General features: G+C 41.5%; 1 protein-coding gene across 8 annotated transcripts in view; it reads right to left on the minus strand.

Annotated features, from left to right (window-relative positions):
- Positions 1 to 20,058, minus strand: part of PTPN13 (protein tyrosine phosphatase non-receptor type 13) — a 250,652-nt gene that overhangs the window by 51,275 nt on the left and 179,319 nt on the right. For 5 of the 8 annotated variants that reach the window (XM_083176389.1, XM_083176443.1, XM_083176398.1 and 2 more), the window contains 7 exons: positions 18,684 to 18,781; positions 16,268 to 16,324; positions 10,387 to 10,473; positions 9,553 to 9,660; positions 7,354 to 7,485; positions 5,978 to 6,429; positions 5,233 to 5,376 (listed from right to left, as the gene is read on the minus strand). In XM_083176389.1, coding sequence (XP_083032515.1) covers positions 5,233 to 5,376; positions 5,978 to 6,429; positions 7,354 to 7,485; positions 9,553 to 9,660; positions 10,387 to 10,473; positions 16,268 to 16,324; positions 18,684 to 18,781 — 1,078 coding nt within the window. The remainder of the gene's footprint in view (positions 1 to 5,232; positions 5,377 to 5,977; positions 6,430 to 7,353; positions 7,486 to 9,552; positions 9,661 to 10,386; positions 10,474 to 16,267; positions 16,325 to 18,683; positions 18,782 to 20,058) is intronic. The other 3 variants (XM_083176435.1, XM_083176409.1, XM_083176417.1) reach the window with 2 other exon arrangements.

Below are 20,058 nucleotides of genomic sequence, written 5' to 3' on the forward strand. Positions count from 1 at the left end.
GGCATAGGACAGCTTCAGATTTGTGTAAAATCAGTGATACAGTATGTCACCTCCTGAATCCTGAATGAAATGGATCATAAATATCATGAGTTGACCAACTTCTAACGGGTTGGTCTTCCTCCAACTGATAGAGCATATCAAGGGGCCTGTACTATTTGCAGGGACTCTTGAGGATGGTAATCACAAAGCAAGACATTACAGTCCTGTTCTTCTAAGCACAGGGCCACTTGTTAGGTTCTTCTATTTGAAAACTGGTGAGCTTGAAGGCAAGGGACTTAGATTGTTACTGGGAAGAAGAGGAAGTTTTGGGCCTTGCTTCCCATAGCTGCCCTTGTCAGTTCTATGGAAAATGCCAAGGGATTTAAGAATGGAAGCCTGTGCCAATATAACTGGAACGCTTGAAGTGTACAAGCTACATGATTTTGCAACTACTTATATTATAAAACAAATTATAAACACAGCATAGAGCAATTAAGCCTTGATCATCATGTATATCCAGTGGCGTATACACCGTGCGGCAAACCCCGCGGTGGCTGGGAGGCGCTGATGATGTGGGCACGGGGTCTGCGGGAGCTATGCCACGTTCGTGGCTGGGAGCCGGGACCTACTTTTTCTGCGTCCCGGCACTCCTAGCCTCCTCCTAGCTCCTTATGACAAAATGTCCCTCAAAAAATGTCCGCCCCCTTACAGCAGATAGTATTTAGGATGCTAGAGGGGGTAGCAGCGGCCTCCTCTAGCATCCTTCAAAACGGTCTGCTGTAAGGGGGTGGCCATTTTTTGAGGGACATTTTGTCATAAGGACTCGGAGCCCGGAGGAGACTAGCAGTGCAAAGTAGATCTGCGGTTCCGACACCCGGCCAGGAACGCGAACAGGTAAGAGTGGCGCTACGCCACTGTGTGTATCTGTACAGCTGCAGATACTTTAAAGTTACTCTACCAAAAAAAAACATTGTTGAATTGATATAAAATGATCCTTCACTCTCTGTGCCTGATTCAGACATGTCTAATGAGCAGGTAAATGCTGCCCGCCACCCTGCCGAACACAAACTCCCCCGCTGCCCGAATCCACTCACTAGCATTCAAGTGGATGTGTTCGCATACACATCCGCTCGCATGCTGCAGCACGGGAGAGAAACAATGCGATGGTCACTCACCATCAAATTATTTTTTTCCCCGTCAGTCTAGACTGACTTTTATTGTGGCCGAAGATGGCTGATTTCAGGGCGGCCACCCCACCAGGTATGGACACGCCTGCATTCACAGGGGTATACCCAGCATTTCTATGGGCACACCCATAAAATGCTGGGCGGTCCCCTACCTCCCTCCCATCATGGAACAAAGTGTGAAACGCACCAAAGGCATTCACTCCAGGGGTTTGCACATATGCATAGTCGCACATTCGCAAACCCCTAAAATCAGACAGGGGAGCGAATTCGGCCCGCAGCAAGTGAGTTTGAATCACCCCCTCTGTTTGGAATAAAATGTTAACGTTTTTTTTTCCATCCTAAAAATACTCAAACACAATGACTCGCTTTTCACCACAATCCCAAGGCTTGAACCTTATGTAAGGCATTCATAGGGTGGCTATTTTTTCATGGCTGACCCAACCCCTCAAATACCCTCTCCATATCCTAGTTTACCAATAAATAAGAAAACCTGTGTTTCAGCATACAATCCCCCAAAAATATATTGCATCGGTTTCCTTTTTCCATGTTCATTTCATTATGGATAAAGGGGAAACACAGACAATACTGTAATCAAAATGTAGCATTTAGTAAATGTAAAGTGAAACAGAATATGTTTGTGCTATGTAGAAATGTTAGTTATTACATTTAAGAAACAAATGCAGGGCACTGTTATGCAATAAAAATATTAACTGTTCAAATGTATTTATTACCAGTCATTTATACAAGGGTGGATCAATAAGTACCTGTGTTTGAAGATAGGTTGCGTTGCTGAGGAAAGTTGGTATTACGATTGTGTACTGTACTACCATCTTTCAAACAACGCCATACCAAATATCAGATTGTAGTGTTCATTCTAGCACCCGCCATATTTGAAAACCCATGCAGTTCCTCTTCCCTGCCTGGGGTGTTGCTGTCTGCTGTGGTGCTTCTAGCACAGGTCTGGCTTGCATATCAGTGGTGACATACAGACCACACTGTGCTAGAAGCCCTACGGCAGACAGCGACACCCCAGGCAGGGAAGAGGAACTGCACAGGTTTTTAAATATGGCGGGTGATAGAATGAACACTAGATTGATTCATAGATTGCTTTTTTTCCTACCACGACAATGCACCAGCTCCCTCATCCGGAATTGTTGCGGCCAAATTGCATGAATTGCGCTATGAATTTTTTTTCCCGCAAGCTACGGTGGATGTGGCAACAATTCATAGCGCAATTCATGCAATTTGCCTGCAACAATTCCAGATGAGGGAGCTGCTGCATTGTCGTGGTGCAAAAAAACTTAACCTATGAATCAATCTGAAATTTGGTATGGCGTTGTTTGAAAGATGGTAGTACACGATAGTAATACCAACTTTCCTCAGCAACGCCACCTGTCTTCAAACACAGGTACTGATTGATCTACCCTTGTATAGCGAACACATATTTTGCAGCGCTTGTGACCAACAAATGTTAATTGTAGATCAGTGATGTCAAACTCATGGCCCTCCAGTTGTTGTAGAACTGCACGTCCCACAACAGCTGGAGGGCCATGAGTTTGACACCACTGTTGTAGATGATAGACCCAATTAAACTGCATGCAGTACAGTATATGGGTTTTGTAAACAAATATAAGCTGTTAGACCTCTCGGCTCATGGGACTGCGCATCGTACCTAAACACCTCACGATGTGCACCTAAAAACCACACAATGCATCACGCGATCTGTTGAAATTGTGTGTTCAGGGTTGAAATCTTTCTGATATATAGCCAGCTTTACATTGAAAAAAAAATAATAAACTCTCTAAAGAGCAGGTATGATAGAAATTTGTGAGTCACCATGACTTCTTTACTATTTCACAGATAACAACGAACAAGGAAACAAGACATTTAATGAAAATCAAGCAAAACCCAAAGGCTGCCTACAGTAGCAAATACATAGACCAGTTGCCAGGAAACAAAAAACAGGAACACAGGCATATGTTGAACGTAAAGTATACATCCTATTTAAGCCAACTTATTCTTCAGCCCAGATATGTCTAACTGGAACTAAACAAAAGCAAAGTACTCAAGACACTAATATGGAATTTCTGGATTGCATTATACGGTCTTTGGCTCTATGTAATGTCATGACTAATAAAAGTGAATCTTGACTCATAAAGGCATCTCATATTATTGATGTTGAAAACACACATATTTTTGTTTGCATCAATAATCAGACTATTTTATTTTACAAATGTAGCCATTTGTAAATCTCAACCCTATATAGAACAGCGTAGAAATCTGATTTAAAAAACCATGAAAGATAATAATGATTTGCCTGTGTACTGCCTCCCAAACACAGAATGATTGTATTCCATGTATTATACGTGTTCTAATGTACAAATGTAGCGCCTCTCATTCAGCCGGGGGCTGGTGATCAAATCACCAGCCTCCACTCTCATGCCGCTCCCCCGTCAGTGCCTGCAACCCTCCGCACCCCCCCTAATCCTGCCCATCTCCCTGAAGCTGAGACGGGCAGGGACTACGTCCCTTGACGGCGAAATACTGGGACACATGTGCATGTGAGACACTCGCGCATCCAAGTTAGATGTAGCGCCTCTCCGCCAGCAGGGGGCATTCTGGCGAATCCCGGAGATGAATGAAGGCGCGCCATCTGTAGTTTGCTAAAGATACTTTTCTCTAGAGAAAACTGTAATTGGGAATGCTATACCACCCACTAATAAAATTAATACTTGAGTGTAATCATCCTTTAAATCATATAGTTTCACTACAGGACATAAAGACAGCTGCCTGAGACCCTTTCCCCAACTTTTTCTCTAAACTGTGTATTTTAGAAGATGATGGGTCCCAGCACAGATGCTAAGGATATGAGCACTGAAATTCAGACAGCTGCTGAAGTACACAAAGTGTGAAATAACAAAGTAATCATGTCTACCTGCATGCACAGGCAAAAGAAGGTAAGGGAACTCATAAGAGATCAATGAACCCTACAGAAGTATTCATCATTCTTATGTACATCTGTTAAAATATTATAATGGAAGGGTGACTAAAAATGAAAACAGCCATGTTTCTGTGCTTTTAGAGCCACCAATGGCACTTTGCAAGTGCACACTTACACCTTGTGCTTTGAAATTGAATCTTTCAAAGTAGAACTTTGTGAACATTAACGAAATATTTAATTTTGAGGGTGATAATGCACCAGCCAATGAGCTGTGTTTGGAAAATTTGTTTATGAGTTTATCACCTCTTTATCAGGCTTAATACATCTGCCTTAGTGTGAGTTACAGTTCACTACAATGTAGGACAAACACAGAGTATATACACTTATCTGCATCAGCAAATGACACTGAAATAAGTATAAGGGTGGCAAAAAGCTGAGGGATTAGACGACATTTAAGGGAGTATGGAGTAGAAGATTGTAAAAGTTGGAAAAGCACATGAGGGAAGAGGGTCCTGCTTGTAGGAGCTTACATTCTAAAGTAGACCCCTAATTATTACATCATTTCTAAATAAGTTTTGCCCTAGCATAGATGAAGTGAAGTGGCTTCAACAATCAATGAAAGCTTGTTTTATTTTAACAAGATCCTGTATATAGAAATGTATGTAGAGCAGGCATGTCCAAACTGTGGTCCTCCAGCTGTTGTGAAACTACACATATTAGCATGCCTTGCCAAAGTTTTAGCATTCTCTAATAGATTGTAAGCTTGCTGCAGGGCTCTCCTACCTCCAAGTCTGTCTGTTGTTACCCAGTTTGTATAAACAATAGCAAAACTGTGGCAATGCATGATGGGACATGTAGTTTCAGCTGGAGGGTCATATTTTTGGACATGCCTGATGTAAAGAAAGCCACAGCATGCAGAGGATGAAGGACTCATTTAATGCTATTGTAATTTTCCATGTTCCAATCTTGTACATTATTTCAAGATTGCTAGATATTAGCGCTCTCATCTCAAATACATGGTAAAATAATTAATCAAAATAAAATAATTGCAAACAATTAAACTTCTAGAGACATTTAAACAGCACACTGCATGCAAGGCAAAAAACAAAGGAGAAAACGCAAAACCTTGTCAAACAGTACCGTGACACTTATCCCCAAGCTGTCATCTTTCTTGGCCAGAGCAACTGTGAAAACATCTCCAGGTGTCAGCGGTGTGGTTGGAAGCTTGTTACAGTTTAGCTTTTGTGGTGGGCTCTCCAATGGGGAATCCTTATAATACATATAAAGAGGAAATTTGTTACATTCTGGAGATGAATATTTGTGTAGAACACAGCGACTAAACGTAAACATACTTATATTTTAACATAACAAATCAGCTAGAAATATTTATATGTATAGCTGTATATGGAAATGCTTAAGGGACTTTGTTTATTATGGTAACACTACTTTTACTAGAGCAAAGGTTATCAGACTATGGGGCAGATTTATTAAGCTAGGTGAAGTGATAAAGTGGCTGGTATGATAGGAGCTGATTGGATGGTGATAAAATACCAGCAACATTATCACTTCACTGAGCTTAAAAAAATCTGCCCCTCAGTCCTCAGGTGCCCACATGGTTCATGTTTTCCAGGTCGCCTGTGGAACTTTCAAATATTACAGATGCTGATACACAGTGCTCCCTGTTGGGCGATCTGGAAAACATGCCTTGCGTGGGATCCGGAGGACTGAGTTTGAGAACCACTGTACTAGAGGAATAAACAAGCTTTTACATTTTTTCATAAATCTAGGTACCTTTGCTCTAGTTTGCAATAGCAATATATTACTTTCACACACACATACATTGAAGATACTGTATAGTTATGTAAAGAACCTTTTTAGTTGTCCGTTGATCTTGGCTATTTGAATAGGTGGCCTCATCCATGTCGGAGTCACCTCTGTCAGAATAATCTGTAGAATCAGTTAAACCCAAATGTTTTCCCTTAATTTTATGATTGTCGGTTTGAGGCTTCTTCCTATCACTAATCTTAGCACTGACAGACGGAGAGCTCTTGGCTGAGTGCGACAAAGATGTGGTCAGCTCTTTGGTGAGATTGTTGATGGGTCCATTGATGTGGCTATTAGACAGGCTTGCACTCTCTGTTCGTGAGTCCTGAGAACTCAAGCTTCCTCCTCGTTTACCAGCAGAGATCATGGAGGAACTTTCAGAAACAAGTCTCGCATGGCCACGGAATCGTCTATGTTCCTCAGAAGAGGATTCTTGCTCATTGTCCTTACTAAGAAAAGGTCCCCAAGATGGACTTTTGGATCCATTGAGCTGAATTTCTACAAGAAAAAAAGATGAAATAAAGATTGCAAGTATCAATACCAGATTTATAAATCTCTATGAACTGAATAAAGGCATTACGTGAATTTTAAGCCATATAACAGATGGCTGTTCATATTCTCTTTATCAAGTATCAATCTAATTTAAATAAATAAATAAATAAATAATGCGGCAACCTATGAAAATCACTGATACAGTAATGTCACTAGACTAATTTACACTGCAATGGTTAAAGCTAGTATATCTTATAGGTGGTTGCTATGCGTTTGCTGCATTTGTGCTATTTGACTTGTACTAAACACTTTTGAATGACCCTCCTTTTATAAATAACCTTCTCCCTATATACAGAAAACACCTTTCTGGAACCACCACATTGGCCCGTATTCAATGCGGCTGGTGAGGGGGTTAAACAGCAGGGATTGCCGAAACAAGCGACCCTCGTCATTTAACCCCCACGCCAGCCACTCACCCTATTCTATGTTCCAGGGGGAATCCTTGCTGTCAGAGGGACAGCGAGAATTCACCCAAACAGAGAGGCTCGCGACTTATGCAGGAAGCCCGCTGCATTTAGTCGCGAGCCTTGCTGTTTTAGCGGCCGCACACGCCGTTTCCCCATCACTACAAAAACCTAGTGACAGGGAAATGGCGTGTGAAGGGGTCAGTTGAATACTTACCGAGCAAACTTTGACAGCGAGCAGTCAGCACTAGCACTGCACACTGTCACAGCTATCAAAAACACTTGAATATACCCCAGTGTCTGAACCTGAGAGCTGACAACAGAAAAGTCATGCTAAAAAGAGTCCATAGCTATACAACTAAACTCTATGGGAAAGGTTCCAATAATCTCTATTACAAAACAATAAAGGTTCTTGGTCCACCAGTACAAGTTCAATGTACAGGATTGTCGAGATCAACAAACCAACCTTTGGGAGATTTTTCCTTTGGTTGAGATACCAGCAGTGAGACATCTTCATGGGAACTTTGGAGAATGTCTAATGCTGCCTGCTGACTGACTCCCTCCAGGCTCACACTGTTCACAGATATAAGGCGATCTCCTGTACACAACAAGAAGTGATTACAGTTTTAACATTCCATGATAATTTCATAAGCAATTCTCATCTTACACACACCAAATAAAAAAAGTTATATATAAGACACACATGGTTTGTTGGTACTCTTTACCTAGCACGGCGCCCATCGTGGTCATCGCGGGCATTGAATGCACTAAAAAATCGGGTGCGACGCGATGCCCGCGATTTCCCATAGGGAACAATGTTAAATTTCTCAATTGACCCGATTTTACTGTTCAATGCCTCAATTGACACGATTTTTCCATAGGAAACAATGTTAAATGGCCCACAGAGGCCAAATACCCACCCTGAAGTGTGAAATTGCCCCCACAATTGTTAACGCCACCCCACGATCAACGTCAACCCGAAGCGTGGCGAGCGCAGCGAGCCCACGAGGGGCGTCCGTACGCGTCCTACGACCTTTTCATACCCCCACTATCCACGTCGGCGTGGAGTTGAGAATAGAATAGTGTGGCGAGCGCAGCGAGCCACCGAGCCCGAAGCGTGGCGAGCGCAGGGACGCGAGCGAAGGGACGCGTTTACCTGTGAAGGTATCCGCGTCCCCTCGCGGGGCTCGCTACGCTCGCCACACTATTCTATTCTCAACTCCACGCAGACGTGGATAGTGGGGGTATGAAAAGGTCATAGGACGCGTACCGCCGCCCCTCGCGGGCTCGCCGCGCTCGCCACGATTCGGGTTGACGTTGATCCTGGGGTGGCGTTACCAATTGTGGGGGCCATTTCACACTTCAGGGTGGCTATTTGGCCTCTGTGGGCCATTTAACATTGTTTCCTATGGAAAAATTGTGTCAATTGAGGCATTGAACAGTAAAATCGGGTCAATTGAGAAATTTAACATTGTTCCCTATGGGAAATCGCGGGCATCGCGTCGGTTGCGTCGCACCCGATTTTTAGTGCATTCAATGGCCGCGATGCCCGCGATTTTTTTACCTGCGATGCCCACGATCAAAATCGTGGGCGCCGTGCTGGGTAGAGAGTACCGGTTTGTTTTATAGATCTGCCAATGGTAATGCAGCAGCCTCTCCTAGTCAGGATAACCGGGACCACACACTACGCATTAGTATCCTCCACGAACACTGTCGCTTGCCGAGAGTCTACTCCGATATCGGAGTACACGTTAGCAGGGTAGTCAAAATCGCATCACACAGCCATGCCCCAAAAGCACTTTGTCATCAAGACTTCGTCAGTGGGCTCATTAGGAGAGTGACCTCAAACATACATTTTCATTTTCAATGTATTCCATAGTTTTGCTTTAATGAATCAAACAATGTGAATGAGCAGCATTTTGCTGGGTGTATTATCTGTCTATGGAAATTGTTTCTGGCAGTTTCAGTGGGAATAATAGTTTTGAGGAATCCAAACTTGGTCATCAAAGATCACACACAGTTCATGTTTTCCAGACCACCAGTCGATTATTAAAATGTGACAGTTGGTGATACACAATGCTCCTGCCTGGTGACCTGAAAATGGTGAACTGTTAGTACAGTACTCCTTGAGGGCCGAGTTTGTGAAACACTGCTCTATGTGCTGTACATATATTTATGCTCTGGCCTTTTCTTCCTTAATGCTGTCCTTCAAACATACAAAGGTAATACAGCTTTCACATTGCCAAAACGTTTAAAAAAAATTGTATTTTGAAACGGTATTTAAAACGGGCCTGAGCCTTCACACTGCAGTACATTAACGTTTTAAATACAGTTTAAGTACCATTCACATCAGTCAACCCGTTTAATCCCCTGAACACATTTCAAGGTAGAATGCAGGGAACAGCCTATCACAGGTCTGTAGTCTGTTGTTTTTACTAAAGACCGTTTCACAGCAATTCTCACTGCATAAAAACGGCTCTGAAACGTGTAGGACTCTGCTTTTTAAATGTTTTGAAATACCGGTTATCTTTAACCGGTAAATGAACTCTGGTGCTTTCCCACTGCAGCCTTAAACGTTTTAAAATGTTTTAAAACGGCAATATACCATTTAACAAGTGCAGTGGGAAAGGGGTATAAGAGTTCCATTTTGACCTATCATGCTTACCAGGTTTCAGATGCCCATCCAGATCTGCTGGTCCCCCAGGTGTTATCGAGCTAATAAATATACCAAGGTCTAGCTTTCCTGCTGTCTCTCCACCCATAATCTGGAAACCTACACGTAAATTAAAAAGATATTTGTAAGAATACTCAGCTATTCAGTGCAGCGGCTACCTCCAACGCACCCCTGCCAGCTCTCCCGGGGGCAGCTTGTGCCAAGGTTGTAAACAAGGTTATTGTTTAAGCGTGCCCCCCAAACAAAAGAGAGTACTTTTTATTTTCTTCTCTTGCTTTGTACACTATATTTTACCCTCAAGGGGTGCACCTCCACACTGTGATTATCTTAAATCTAGGATATTACCTTGTGAATTGTGGAATCTCTATCAATGTTTAAATAATACGCTATCACTGCAAAATACTGTTGTAATACTGCTCAATTTTACCCCTACCCTTTTCCCCCTTATAAAAGCAAGATCCGGACATGCTTTTAAAGTTAACACAATTAGGGATCTTGGCAATTGGTCTACGGCACTATTAAAGGAGTGTCAAGAATCCCTGGCAGAAACTGACTACTCCCTGCATGTGACAACAATACACTGCATTGGGAACATCTGGGGTAGGTAGAAAAGAAACATGATGGAGCATAATGAATATCTCCACATATAGAGATAGTCTAGCAAAAAATTGCAGGTCTGAGAAACTAAAAAGGAATGGTCCAACAATACAGAGCATGCATCCAAGTCAATCAAGGAATGGCTTCACAAAAGGAAGATCGAAGTCTTGGAATATCCCAGTCAGAGAACATTGTAAACCTGTAAAACTGTGTTTTGTCGGTACTCACCAAGGTCATATTTGGGGTCTTTCTTTAACTTCACCAGCGTGATCTCTCTTTCAGGGGATTGTGCAAACATTTTGTGGTGCAGGACTTCTAATGAAAGAGGTGTAAAAAATTTTTGTAAGAAATATAGTACCATAAATACTTCATTATTATTTTTATATAGCTGCTGGTGTGAGGAGGAGTTCCTGTTACACTGAGTCAAAGTGTTAACTTGGAGATACGGTACAGCATGCTTGCCTACTTTTAGAATCTTCCTTTATGGTAGGCCCAAATGGCAAGTACAAGGGGCTGATGAATCATTTTTAAACAGTACACTCCTATGCAATGTCGTGATACTTGGTGTTCCAACATTCCACATTTAAAGTTTCCTATACAGGAGAAGCTAAGAGAGGAGTCCCAGCTTGTCACTTTAGGGGTCCTGTTTTCAGATCTCTAGGCCATGCCCCCAAATAGCTCTGATTCATGGGTTGCAGGACAATGACGGAGCTAAATGACGCAAATTTACGTCATTTATCCAATCGCCCTCCAGACAGTGATGCAAATTTCCTATACAAATCACCTGATCCTGCCCTCTTTACTAGGAATCGGATGGCATGCCTGAGATCTGTCTTTCTGTGGGAGCGGAAAACTACCTGAAAAATTGGGAGTATACTGAAACTTTTGGGAGAGTAGGCAAGTATCTAGTAAACATCAGAGGAAGGACTGTGATGACATGATTCTCTGGCTTGCTCTCCCAGGAGTCTAGGAGAGTAGGCAAATGTGATGTACTAAAATCTGTCAGCCTGATGAGTTTCTTATTGTGCATGCTCCTGCTGTCCGCTGTGAAGGCTTAATATGACTCCTAACTTACCAGAATTGTTAAAAAAAAATAGTGAACTTAATGAAGACTTGTAAAAAGTGAACACCGCTCTATACACAGCTCGGTACTTGTGTATTATAGCGGCGCCCCCGATGTACATCGTACGATGAACGTATCGTATCGCATCGCATGCCATGTACCCAATGGCATGCATGCGATGCGACGCGATTTTGACCCCCTATACGATTAAAAATCGTATAAGCACCCTAAAGGGTGCTTTTGAGCACCCTAATGGGTGCTTACAATGTTAAATGCACCCCCACGCCCCCCCCCCCACTATAAACGTGAACCCGGAGCGTGGCGAGCGCAGCGAGCCCGCGTGGGGCGGCAGTACGCGTCCTACGACCTTTTCATACCCCCAATATCCACGTTGGCGTGGAGTTGAGAATAGATTAGTGTGGCGAGCGCAGCGAGCCACCGAGCCCGAAGCGTGGCGAGCGCAGCGAGCCCCGCGAGGGGACGCGGATACCTTCACAGGTAAACGTGTCCCTTCGCGGGCTTCACAGGTATCCGTGTCCCCTCGCTACGCTTCGGGCTTGGTGGCTCGCTGCGCTCGCCACACTAATCTATTCTCAACTCCACGCCGACGTGGATAGTGGGGGTATAAAAAGGTCGTAGGACGCGTACCGCCGCCCCTCGCGGGCTCGCTGCGCTCGCCACGCTTCGGGTTCACGTTTATAGTGGGGGGGGGGGGGCGGGGGGGTGCATTTAACATTGTATGCACCCATTAGGGCGCTTAACATTGTAAAAGCACCCATTACGGTGCTTATACAATGTTTAATCGCATCGCATCGTATGGCATTGTATGCCATGTACAATGGCATACAATTTGCAAATTGTATGCCATCGTACACTAACCAACGACATCGCATACCATCGCATGCGTTATGGTATACGATGCGATGGGCGCCGCCAAAATACACAAGTACCCACAGCTCTAACACCCAATAAATGCAAATATTAAATAGAATATTTATAGTAATTGGGAATATCGGAAACCACCTATTCAGTCCCGGCTGTTTTAGTCTGGCATTCGCTAGTGTAGATTCAGCTCTTTGAAAAGTCAAATCTGCATTTGTGTTAACAGACACAACATTTGTGAATTAGCTCCCGTTTTCGGGGGAAAAGATTTGGATTTACGGATCCGCGTCTTTTCCGATTTTTAGATTGTTTTATGAAAATCTTAAAACATGAAAAATATTAAATAGATGGAATGTGAATTTCATCTTTTCTGAGCGAAAACGGCTGATATTTCCGCAGATCTAAAATATCGGGAAACATTGAATACTCCCATCAGTGTGCAGGTGCTTATAAGTGATGTACCAGATTTAGAGGAAGAACTTTACCATTTATGTTTGTGTGTATTCTTTTTCCTTTCAAATGCATTTCCCTTTTCTTAATATAAATTGAACGGACATATTCAGGCAAGTCTATATTTCTGTTTCATAGTATAGAGTAATGCTTTCTTATGGACATTTGTTATATCGGTTTTGGAATACAATTACGCTGTAACATTCTTTATTTCTCATGCCAGCTATTGTTAAAAAAATATATAAAATATAATTGGATCTAAATTCAATAAGGGCCAGATGTATCAAGCTTCAAAAAGTGATAAAATCGAGAGTAATAAACAGCCAGAAAATCAGCTCCTACCTGTCATGTTACAGGCTGGGTTTGAAAAATAACAGGTAGGAGCTGATTGGCTGGTTGTTTATCACTCTCCATTTTATCACTTTTGAAGCTTGATACATCTGGCCCCAAATTAGAGGAAAGGAAACAATATAACACATTGGACCTTATTTATAAATGGCACATTAGTTTGGCATTACACCAGTAGGAGATATGGTAATTTTGCATTCCAAGATAACTGCTTAATTTTTGCTTTTTTGGAGATGAATCAGCAAACAAATTAGTATATGCCATGGGTTGCGGAAAAATGTTAAAAATGTAAAAGTCCCATAAAGTCCATCCTCTTACCATCTTAGATCCATTTAGCTAATTAACATTTTTTATTGTATTCCTAAATCACAGCTCAGTTTATCCTCATTCATGACTAAGTATATATAGAAACTGTATGATAATATTACAACATAGACAAAGTAGGGTTAGTCTGCCTTTAATGTGCTTTTGAATGAGCTAAACAATGGCTGGAATAAATGCAGGAATGTGGACAGCAAAGAATAACAACCCTACACTGGTTCTTACAGTTGAGCAGCAGATTACTGGAAATCATTAAAAAGCAAAAACAGTCAGATCTGTCTTACATCATTGACCGAAAAGTGTTTTAGAAGAAATGGTAGAGAAGGCAAACCCACAAGAATGTTAACAATTACACAAAGAACATTTTTATATCCCAGAGAGAGTCCAAGATTGACCTCCATAATTCACACTGCTGCCTGTGCCTTTACTTTTCAAAATACCAGCATAGAATTACTATGCAAATGAAGAAACCATAACGCAGGTCCTAAGACCTAATATACTTTTGTGGAAATAAAAAAGAGACTTTTAAGAGCAGAAGTATATATTATTTTATACCCTCTAACAATTAGGGTATACAAGAAAATGAAAGTTTGTCTATCTGTGTAATTCTGGAAGATTTCACACTTGGTTGTATATGTTCAGCATACAGGAAAAATAAATATTCCTGCTCTTGACAGGAAGTGCTGATCCCTGCACTTCTAGAATTTCACATTAGTGCAGCTTGTTATGAAAGAGGAGACAATATCCCAATCTGTAGCATATTATTTAAAGGGTGATTTAAAGGGCACATAAAACCTATTTGTAGCTGAAAATACAGAATTCCAAAAGTTGTAAAAATCAATCTAAAATGCTTTTTTGTTACTAATTTCATCTATACTTTATTCTGTGGGTAGCTAGTAGCAGTCTGTTTATTTATATATATGTCTTTTTAACTTTAAGACATGAAGATACAGGGAGATATTTACTAACGAAAAATACGCCTATTTTAGGCACATTCGTAGGCAGTCGTATGCAAATAGGACTGCCTATACGTATTTTCCGCATCACTGCTTCATATAGTTATTCCTCTGAGCAGTACAAATCCCATGAGGCATTGTGCCCTTTTCAAAGATGGCCACCACTGGAGAAAGCCAGCAATTCTGTGCATGCACTCTGGGAAAGAGTATAATGCCAGTCAGGGCGATGTGCATCAATGCGGGCATGTTACGGTTAGCACAATCTCAGACATCCACGTAGAGCTTATGAACAACATCCTATTCCTAACTTACTGTACTGCTAATTGCTTATTACATCTCAATGGAAGAAAGGGATGGGGGGTGAGGCACATAACTACTGAGGACCTGCTTGTTACAATGACTGAGAGCAAGGGAATGCCACACACTGACAGCGGACTAGCCTGCTACAGTCTGGAGAAGTCATGAATGATCTATTAATGCTAATTGCTTGCTATGGGCAATTTCTCCACTTTTATCACTGATTCATACATCTCCCAACAGCACAATCAAGCCTTCTTTCACTGTAAAGGATACAGGATGGAAATTATGCTATGTATAGTATATGTATAGTTGGACAGATGCAGGGCCGGCATTTTGTGCCGCCCGGGTACCTGTCCTACGGCGCTGTGTATTTAAATCTGGCGGCGGAGGCAGCGGGGGTCCCTGCAGTCCATTAGAAATCACGAGCGCTATCCGCCGGGCTATGCGGAAGCGCTTCTAGTGTGAAAACTCTGACAGCACGGCGCACGCTGATCTCAGCCAATCAGCGTGCTGCCAGTGTTTTCACACTAGAAGCGCTTCCGCATAGCCCGGCGGATAGCGCTCGTGATTTCTAATGGACTGCAGGGACCCCCGCTGCCTCCGCCGCCAGATTTAAATACACAGCGCCGCAGCAGGACAGGTACCCCCCCCCCCCCCGCACCGGGGCGCCCCCACCCCGATTCGCCTGGGGCGCTCCGGTGCCTTGCACCGGCCCTGGACAGATGGCCCAGAAGCTCTAGCTGTACACATGCTAAATAACCAGGTAGCTAATAAGGACCAATTGCCTTTATGGTGAAATGTTATTACTTAGTAAAAAATGGTTCTTGCAAAATAACTGTTTGAATCTTAATAATTGTGTTATGAATATATTGTGTTACCTGTGTCAGCAATCTGAGGCTCCTTCTAAGGGGCCCTAATTCCCTGACTGAAAACTTAAAGGATTTAAGTTAGGTAATGTTCCGATCCTCGACGGCTGGGTGGTGGAATAGGGAATATTAAACATGTTTGAAAATCCTGAATCCTTTAAGTTTTCAGTCTTCAAAATCTGCATGTGTATGGCCACCTTTAATCTGTGATGTATCAAATCTTCAAAAGGACAGGTGGAGGAGTTGGCCATCGTAAACCAATCTGCTTCTAGCTATAATTTACAAATGTGTCCTCGTACATCTAACATCAATATGCCATGTGGCACAAGATGTCTTGCTCGAGTGAGCTGCCAGACCCAGCGAGACGCAGCACCATCTGTATTTCTGGGATCTTTTTACCCTAAAATGGTTCTTAGTTGCAAATAGATGCAGCTTCTGTATGGCAGCACTTCATATACAGTACAAAGATGCATAACATGTAAGCTAGTGTCTTATATCAAATTAATGAAAGCAGTCACGTCGAGCAGTTTGGCGCATCTGTTTGCAATTAAGATTTTTGGGAGAAATAAAAAAATACAGATGTTAGAAAAATGCTCAGCTCAACCTAAGTTGCATGTGATCTACCACACGGAGCAGCACTGTATGAGGACATATCTGTGTTTCATACATTCAATACAATGATAGCTGCAACTGATTGGTTACTAGGAACAACTTTTCCATCTGTCCTTTTTAAAAGATTTGATAAATCTATACTGAAATGGAAAATGTAAGTATACTTTTAGTTTAAACACAAAACACACTTATGTAAGACTTATCCTAGATTTTTATAAAATAAAATTGTACAATCAGTAAAAACCCCACACTGGTAATGAATGAAAAAGGCTCTGAGAAAAATCGATGTCTAATTAAATGCTTTAACTTACCATTTCCTTTATAAAGGTTGGGTGATGATGGGTTACTGAGATTATGCATACTGACACCTGTAACAAAACAACATTATATAAGACTATAGACAGCAGAGAAAAAGTATGATGAGATTAATAATAACTACAGGATTCTAGATCAAGGATTATGGAAATCATCATCATCATTATAATTATTATTATTTTTAGCTATCTTTGCAAAGAATAACAGAAATAACAGAAATATTAATAAAATATGATGTATGTAGTATTTTTTTGTGTGCATTCCAGGTTTTACAATGCTGGCCCACCTAAATTATTAGTAGATTAAAGAGCTGAAACTCATATGCATTGGTTGCATGGCCACCCCGCAAGCACCACCACTCGCTTTAGGAAGCTCTACACACTGTGAGAATACCCAGCTGGTGACACAACACGGGTCTCTACATATTAACCATGTATCATCAGCACAATGGTCAAGAAGTACCTTTAAAATCTATTTGAAATACACTCCAATTGAGCAATAGGAGAATGCACTTTTCCTTACCTACTATCAAATTGCAATTTTCCTATACAGAAAATTCCAGCAATTCCCCCCACCCCTCTCCCAGCAAATGATCATTCTACTATACAGCAAAGGATCCCGACAAATAAGCACAACGGGAAACAAAAATCAGAATCCCATCTAGTAAATGAACACCAGTTACACTTAAAATATTTTGTCAGTCTACTAAACATCAAATTACCACATATCAGATACAAAGCATAATGACCTAGAAAATAGCCACAGCAGCAACCACCCACAATTCTCCTACCAAGCTAATTCTGAACAGCAAAAGACACAATTATTTTTCATAGTAATATGGCCACCAGCAAAGAGCCACTGAATGAGCCTTCTAAGATTGCCAATAATATTTAGTTAATGAACCCACAAACACAAGATGTTTTGCCACAGACAGCGGGTTAAAAATATGCTGGACTCTACTGTTTTCTAGCATCCTTGCACACACAACCATTCTTGCAGACACAGGTGTGCTGAGGAGCAACGGCCATTCTCTTGCAGAACATTTTTGTTCTCCCCAGACTTGGTGGGCAAAGAATGACGTGTTAATCAAGCCAGGCCTCTGGGCGGTTGGCAGACTCATCAGTAAGAACACCATGATTTAAGAAGACTTCCTGGTATTCAGGTAGTTGCAAAGTATGTCCTCTACACATACTGATTTCAGAACACGAATTCATCTAGTAATATCGCGATTATATCCTCTAATATATAAAATGGGTATAACCCATATTGACAGCAAAATATTGCACATCTAACCCAAACATTTGCCAGTTACACTCACATTGCATGGTGGAATTCCCCATTTGTGGGAAAATAGATTGCAAGCTCTCACAAGTTTCAAGTCTGTACCTTCCACATCAACCTAGGTGTGTGTGCTTGTTCTATTCAAATATATGATCTGCTGTACTGACTGCCCGGTGCTGCTGAGTATTATGGCACCTTGCAAATCAACAATGCTGAGAACATATTGTGGAGATTACTGCACATTGTCAGTTCTCTACTATAGCAAGACATCCCCCACTAGCAGACATTTATTTTTTATATATCCTGTACCTCTCCAGATGGATATTGGTTAGGACAGTGATTCTCAAACTCGGTCATCAGGACCCCACACAGTTCACATTTTCCAGTTCACCTGACAGGTGCTCTCATTACTGACTGACACATTTTGAAAGATCCACAGGTGAAGCTAATTATTTCACTTGATTCTGTGAGGGGACCTGCAAACCATTCACTGTGTGGGGGTCCTGAGGACCGATTTTGAGAACCTATGGTTTAGGATATGAAAGCAACTGACAGCACTGGTGCACAAAAAAAAACCCATCAGTTTCCAGAAGTAGAAAGCTTTAGAATAAACTGGAAAAAAATCATCACTTATATGCTCTTTTTCCAACAATTCGAACTCAATTGCAAACTGAAAACTAACTTTTGCATTCTGACGCAAAACTATGCACATGCCCACACTCAATGATGGACACTATTTACTTGCCCCATACCATAAACATTTTATGCCCATGTAAACATCACCATTTTCCACATTTAAGAAAAACAAATATGTAAAATGCAGTTGCGTAGTAGAAGCTGCATTTTCATACTTCTATAAAAGACCCTTAATGTCAAGCCAAAATCATATTCATTTGAATAAAACTTTATTGCAGTGCCTGGTCCTGTCATGGACAGACCAGAGGTTACAGATTAGCATGAGTGCTGTGGTGTGATTCACTTAGAAGGCCAGAGTACTGGCTTCTATTACGATATATGAAAACCTACAGTGGAATGCATGAAACATATTGCTTTTATTATTATGTTCATTTATAATCTCAATATGACTATAGTAGCTTATGTTCTGACTTTGAAATGGAATTGCATACTGACCTACAACATAGGCGTGACCACTGTCATCCATAGATGAGGAGTCTGACTCAGGTTTTCGTAAATCAAGGCTCTTAATACAGCCAGAGAAAGACTTGGACCTATAGAGAAAATGAGGAGACAATATGGGTTAGAATGTGTAATACATGTCAGATGATCTGAATCTAGTTTCTGAAATTGTTTTAAATGAAGCCTAGCAACAACTAAATAAAAAATAAATGTAGCAGGCTAGAAAATCTAATTTATGTGTCTGAGGTGTCTGAAACTACCATCCGCAAATAGTGGAAACTACCATCTGCAAATAGTGGAATTATTTGTCAGAAAGAACACTATCTGAGGTAATCCTGCAATTCATGTGGGAACATATTTCACAACGCACATCAGATTTCCTGTATACAACCCTTGAGGTGGCCAACTTCTGTATTTTTTCTTTTGCTCTTCGCATGTTTAGGTATGAATGAAGGTTCCTCATTTGTCGACTGAACATTTGCTACATCCAGATTGACAAAGGTCAGTCCCCATTTATTAATTTGTGATATATGAAATTGCTAGTCTATTCTATTGTATACTTTGATGAAAGACATTGCAACACACAATTTATATTGTTTAAACAAAGAGCAATTTTGCTTTACAAAGAACTGCTTAAAGGAGCAACAAAAAAGTCTGTAAATTTAATATTAAAGGAGATATTTATCAAACTTTCAGATTCTAGCTACCATTTCTAGAATGTAGAGGATAAAAGATGTGTCCTCATATATTGTTGCTGCGGAAGGTTGTTTTATTGTGATGTGTACACTCTGCGGCATAGGGCAGCCTCCCACAGTCATGGGTCCCCCACTGCCACCGCCTTCCCACTGTACACGGGGGTGGGTTGTTAGATAGACAGTGTCTAGCTAGAAAGTCAAAAGGTCAATATGTAATAGGTTCACAGGGTAAAAGTTAAACAGGACAAAAGGTCAACATGGTCAAAAATGCGGAGTTTCAAAATGTCGACATAAAAAGGTGGACACATGAAAAGGTAGACATGAGGTTTTTAAATTTTGGAGGGTTTAAATGTCGACATGGTCCCCCAGTTATTGTAATGTATACCCTCACATGGCTTGCTTTGCTCACCATGCTTCGGGCTCAGTGCCTCGCTACACTCCGCACAATATTATATTCTCCCTCTATGCCAACATGGATGGTGAATTAAGAAAAAGCCGGTTAAAAAAAAAAGCATAAAAATCTTATGTTGACCGTTTCACCTGTCTACATTTTTCATGTCGACATTTTGTCCCTGACAATCTATTGTATGTCGACATTTTGGGGTATGCCTATTGACTGTAGATCTAGCAACGGGAACCACTATACAGTACACCTACCCTGATGTGTAAACAAT

The sequence above is a fragment of the Crinia signifera genome, chromosome 1 (genome assembly GCF_055691185.1).
Source record: "Crinia signifera chromosome 1, ASM5569118v1, whole genome shotgun sequence".
Classification (NCBI taxonomy): domain Eukaryota; kingdom Metazoa; phylum Chordata; class Amphibia; order Anura; family Myobatrachidae; genus Crinia; species Crinia signifera.